Below are 6,000 nucleotides of genomic sequence, written 5' to 3' on the forward strand. Positions count from 1 at the left end.
TGGAGAAGAGAAAAGGATGAAAAGAACCACTTCCCTGACTCTTTCTGCACATTTATGAGAAGCTACATGAGCAGAGGAAAGCCAAGTATTAAATTATAGCCCTAAAGTACAGAACCACCCCCATCTTTGCCTGGGCAAATGTTAGTGCCTTCAAAGTGGCATCTTGGACCAGACCCTATCAGCTTCCCCACACTAGAGCTCTGGTGTGTCAGAACCCAACCAGGATTCTGCTAGGGCCATCCAATCTGGTCTTGCCATTGTCTTTCTCCTTTCTTCTGGCTGGGAGACCTAGCCAGCCCTGCCAATACGACCTGGGGGAAGCCACTGTCTACCCTGAGACTGTGATATCCACTGGAAGGACAGGAGAAAGAGATCCCACTAACAATTCTCATGGGTCAGAAATATCAGGGAAGAAACTGATACTCTTTCGTTCTTCCATTCCCTCAAAAATGGGATCATTTCATCTGTCCAGAGGGGCTTATTTAGAAATCACTACAGTTTAAAGAAAAAAAAAGGATCAAGATTGTATGGTGAGAAGTCAAGAGACCTAGGCTATAATCCTTATTGTGCTACAAATTGGCTAGTGACCTTGGGAAAGTCATTTGACCTCTGCATTTCAATCTGGATTAGATGACCTCTAAATTTCCTTTCCCTAATTCCTTTCTAAATTTCTGCTTTTCACTAGAAATTCTAGTCCTTGCCCTAGGGCACCACCAAGCATCTTGGATGATCCTTCAGTCCCCAATGGCTCTGACATTCTATTCTTCTGTGACTTTATATGGCCCCACAGAAAACTAGATGTAGTTATTTTTGGCTCCGGGGAGGGGGTTCTGATCATTTGGTTTTCGCAGCTCAATCAAAATCACCATTAATCTAACTCTGGTCCTGAAGCCACACCAAGAAATACTCTTACCTGCCCTTGGCCAACAGGTAGGGATGTGGCAGCTCCCACCAAGGACCAGACCTGTTAGCGTTACCAGAGGAATTTGCTGCCTGGAACATCAGCAGGCAGGAACTGAGACAATTCCCATGTTCTCAAGCTGGACTCCAGAAGCACCTTGAAGGCAACAGATCTCCAAAAAAAAAATAAATAAGGCATCTACCTAGATTTGAACTTATATGGGCCCCCCACCAGGCCTGTAGCTAAGCAACAGGTTCCTCTAACCAGCTTTGTTCAATTGTGATTTATTTGTCTTTTGCTGCTGTTACAAACCAACCACTTCTCAAATGACTGGGCTGATTAGCTGCTTTCAGGGAGAGATGACCTGGGGTCAGAGTGGCCCTTCTCCTCTCCTAGTTAGCCCTGTGCTCTTGACTTCTACTCCATAAGTCCCCACATTAGGCTGGATTTCTGCCCTAGATCAAGATCAGGGCCTAAACACCAATGTTAAGGAATTTATGGGGAAGGGGATGTTTGCACTTCCCTCCCTTGGCCCCTATGTGGCCCAGTGTTCTATCCACTAAAGTTGGGAAAGACCTGAATTCAAATTCCATCTCTTAGACAATTATAAGTTCTGTGTCCCACTTTAACCTCTGCTTGCCTCAGTTTCCTCAACTGTAAAATGTAAACAATAATAGCACCTGTCTTCCAGAGTTTGTCGTGAGGATCAAATGAGATAGCATTGCTTGGTGGTGCAATGGATAGAGCTCCCTGGGCAAGCCACTTAATCCCAATTGCCTCTCTCCAAAAATGAGATAATATTTGTAAAGTGCTTAGCACAGTCCCTGGAACATAATAGGGGCTTAATAAATGCTTCTTCAGCTCCCCTTTTCTCCCAGCATACCCTTGGTGGTTTTGAACTCCTAAAGAGGTGACATGTACAGAATTCTTTCAAGCATGAAGTAGTGAAAGGAGCATTAGAGGGTAGGAGACAGAAGTCATGTGTTTGAATTCTGGATTTGACATTTAACTAGTGTGACCTTGGGTAAGTTACTTGGCTTTTCTGGGATTCATCTCTCACATTTGTAAAATGGGCAGTTGGATTGGATGACTTCTAAATCCTCTCCAGTTTTAAAATCATGATACCTTACACAACTTTGTAGAAGTAGTGCCAGGATCATTCCATTTTATAGACACGGCAACTAAGGCTTAGAGAGAGCTACTCAAGGTCACACAGGTAGGAAGTGGCAGGTCTTCTGACTCCCAAGGCCAGTGCCAAGGTCTGTTCCAGCTCTGAATCTATGATTGTACTTTCCCCACTCCAATGGTGTGGATACAAGAATCCGAGGCCAGCCCCGATGAAGCTCTAATCTTGGAAGGGGTTTTCACATCCTAGTTTCTCATAAGACACCCCCATCTCAATGAGATAATAAATGCAAAGCTTTTTGCAAGCTTTAAAGCACTTTTTAATGTCAGTTATTATTAATTTTCAAGAAAGGGGTCACAGACTATAAGCTAGGTCCCCAGGGGCACCCTCACCCCAGTTGGGATACCTAAGCCCTGGACATGTTCATTTCAGGTTTTGGATCAATGTTAATGGGCCCCACTATAGTACCATTCTAGCTGGTGCCCATGACTATCTGTCACAGGAAAAGGCCAGTTCTTGAGGGATGGGCAAGATACCCCCAAAGGCCTTGGCTGGCTGGAAAATGGAGCATCTTGGCCATTAGCTTAAGAATGGGCTGAATCTAGACCCTTTCTTCAGATCACCAGCTTCCTGCCTCCTCACCACTTCAATCAGAGCCAACATCCCATCATTCATAATCCTCTTGCCTCTTCATCTCTACTTCTGAACCCTGAATCAAATGGAGGCCATTGGGAGGATTATCTTACTTTGTAGAGTTATCCTTGCCCCTGCCTCTCATTATTGGTACAGGTGACTGACCTAACTGTAGTGTCCTGGTGCCTTATTCAAGGACTTGTGTAATCAGCTTTAAGGAAGGATTTCAGAGGCCAGGCTGGAGGAACAGGCAGTCCCAAAGACCCCAGGATGCCCAAATACCCTCAATAGATGTTCTTCTTCCCTTAACCCTAGACTCCAGGTTGCTTAAGGAAGAAACCAGCACATGCCACAATGAATTTTCTTAGTTCATAGAATGGGTCAGGAGTCCCTGCTGCCCAGATTGGTGTACACTAATGTGCATAACACTCTCACAGCATGGGGGATAGCCCTCTGGCCCTGGCCCTCCCTTCCTTCTGAGTAAAGGTACTTTTTTTCTAGTTAGGATGACAACTTAACCGCACCCACTCATTACTTCAACTCCATCTCCTACCCTGTTCATTTCTGCTCTGCTCTCTTCTCCCCAGAGTGGTGAAATGGAACTTTTCAGTGATTGGGTTGAGGTCTAGAATGGGAGGTACTGGGCATAGGGTGCAGTGGGGGAGGGTGGCTAACTTACAAGATTCATTAAGAAGGCAACTTGGGATTTCTAAGGTGACCTACCACTCTCAGAAGGAAGCATTTTGCTTTTCTCCAATTCAATTCCGCAAGCAGTTTAAAGTCCACTCACTATGTACAAGACACAATGCTCTGTGCTAGAGTGAGGGGTCAGGGTGGAAGGATAACCACTAGTGCTTTATATAGAACCAAAGCTGAGGAAACTCTGGACCAAGGTTATAGCTCGTTGGGTAAGGGTCCCTGCCCCATAGTCAACTCCGGTTATTTTAAGAGGTAAATTCCATCCTGCCACTATTTAAAAAAAATTTAGTCATATAAGCATAATGGTGTGGGTAGGAGTCTTACTCTCTTTCTTCCCAGGGTTAGAGGCTGGGATGATTTACTGTCCCCCTCTCCCTGCCCCCAGCCCCAGGGTAGGAGAGTGGTAGTATTTACTCAAACTATCCTGGTTCCTCTCCTCCCCACCATAAAGTGAGCATGCATGCACGCACGCACGCACGCACACACACACATATACACACACGGCCATGAATAGGAATGAAGAGGTACAAGCACAAGAACTACAAGCAAAGCTGCTGCCTAATGGGCTGCCGAGTCATTTGGGGTCAGGGAAAGTGGGCACTCTTCCTGTCTAACACCCAAATGAGTTCAAGACCAGTAAAGTTAGAGGTCAATGAGACTTCAGATTAATCACAGACTTGATTTGGAGTTCTAGGCTTCTCTGTGGTATTTCCTTAAAGGTCCAAAAATAAGTGGGACCAAACATGGCCCACCTCCTCTGTATCCCACCTTCAACCCTGCCCTGCCCTTGTTTTCTCACTCCTTTCTAGCCTGTGAAGAAATAAGTCATTAAATAGCTGTCCAGTATCATCTGTTGGCTCCTATGTATATGGTAACTGGTAAAGAGAGTATGTGTGTCTATCAGGTGGAGGAATTTTGTGATAAGGAGCCCCAGAAACAGTTACAGGGCACAGCTGAAGGCTTCTGTTTGGGGACAGGCCAAGGTAACACCCTCAAATGGCCTCAGAATGGGGAGTAGGCCAGGACAAGCAGGTAGGATGGGGTCACAGTCACTTCTGGGGATTAGGTGAGAGTGGGGAGGAGAGTTAATAATGTCCAGGGTCAAAGATAGGAAAGAAAATGTACAGGTGTAAATCTTTTAAGCAAGTGTGTATGTAGGTTAATAAGCTACTCACTCAGAAAGTGAGGCCACTGTCGGAGAAAGAGGTAAAAAGACAAAGGGTCACCAGTGGGGAGAAGCTCCAGGCCTCAGTCCCAAATCCAACTTCTCTTACATCACACCTCAAAACTGTGTTGAGACACAGCCTCCCTTATATCTCTGGTTAGAGGAATCCCCCTGAAGAGAAGGGGTGAGGGATCTACTCACCCTGGCAGCCCGAGACGAATAGGGATCCTCAAAGAGCGCCCACATCCGAGGCTGCCATCCCTTGCAGGCACCTACTCCTCCAGGGCCGGCTCCACTGCCCTCATGAGGACCCAGCCTCTGCAGGGCCAGCTCCCGCTCGTCTTCCCCGGCCTCCTCCCCGGCAGCAGGGCCGCCGTCGGGACTCTCGAAGATGTCCAGGGCCTCCTCAGCGTCCCGGTGCTGGCGGTAGGTCATCCAGCAGCAGGGCTCCACGTCGGTCTCATCGATGCCCCAGAAGGTGAGCTCCTCCTCGAACAGCGGGCCGCACACGTCGGCGGGGCAGTGCAGTTTGCCCGTGCGGTAGTAGTTGAGGACATAGGCGAAGACGCCTGGGTGCCGGTCAAAGAAAAACTCGCTGCTGCTGCCACCGCAACTACTGCTGCTCCCTGCACGGCCGCCGCCCCCATTCTGCTCCTGCCGTCCGCCTCCGTCGGGGTCCGCCAGCCAGGCGAGGCGAGTGCCAGGTAGGGTCCGCAGGGTGCTGCGGTAGGTCTCATGTCGCGTGCCGCCCACGTTGATAATGATCTTCTCCGACGCCTCGCCCTTGGCCATCTCTTCCTTCAGACATGTTTTGGACGGAGGCTTGTTCCCAGACTTTCGCCCGCGGTAGGAGGATACACACACCGAGCTGATCATAAGAAGCGCTGCGGGGCTCCGGCTTGGGGCTGCCGCTGCCCTCTAAACACCCTTCCCGAGGAGGCAGCGTCAGACTGAGGGTGGGGGGGGGCGGAGAAGAGGAAGGGGGACGGGGGGGGGGTGCCTGGGGCTGCCTCCCCCGCCCCTCCCTTTCCCTCACTCTTCCGCGCGCCCGGGTCCCCCCCCCCCCCCCCCCCCAGGGCACAACTCCCCGAGGCTCCAAGGAAAGGAGTTAGGTTTCTCAGATGCACAGGTGGTTGGGGCTTTGGGGAGGCAGAGCAACCAGGGAGAGAGAAAGAGAGAGGGAAAGAGGGAGGGAGGGAGGGAGAGAGAGGAGAGAAGAAGGGAGGGAAGCCAAGCAGCAGGAGGGGGAAGCGGGAAGAGGAAAACTGAGGGCCAGAATAAGGGACACAGAGAGGCAGGGGCACGCGCGCACACGTACACCACACACACACACACACACACACACACACACACACACCACGCACACACGCACACAAAACGTGAGCGCGCTAACACACACACACACACACCCCCTCCTTCCCCCACCCCGCAGGGATACACACACACACACACACACACACACACACACACACACAC

The 6,000-nt window shown here is 49.6% G+C and overlaps 1 protein-coding gene across 2 annotated transcripts in view; it reads right to left on the reverse strand.

The window, feature by feature from the left end:
* KCNC4 (potassium voltage-gated channel subfamily C member 4) overlaps nucleotides 1–5,450 on the reverse strand; it is a 68,499-nt gene extending 63,049 nt beyond the window's left edge. For both annotated transcript variants that reach the window (XM_069090407.1, XM_069090408.1), the window contains exon 1: nucleotides 4,726–5,450. In XM_069090407.1, coding sequence (XP_068946508.1) covers nucleotides 4,726–5,400 — 675 coding nt within the window. In that variant the 5' untranslated portion in view covers nucleotides 5,401–5,450. The remainder of the gene's footprint in view (nucleotides 1–4,725) is intronic.
* Between the last annotated feature and the right edge of the window lie 550 nt (nucleotides 5,451–6,000).

This window comes from Petaurus breviceps, unplaced genomic scaffold (genome assembly GCF_028583685.1).
Source record: "Petaurus breviceps papuanus isolate PSGF00001 unplaced genomic scaffold, PetGlider_PUasm1.0 186, whole genome shotgun sequence".
In the NCBI taxonomy this organism is placed as follows: Eukaryota; Metazoa; Chordata; class Mammalia; order Diprotodontia; family Petauridae; genus Petaurus; species Petaurus breviceps.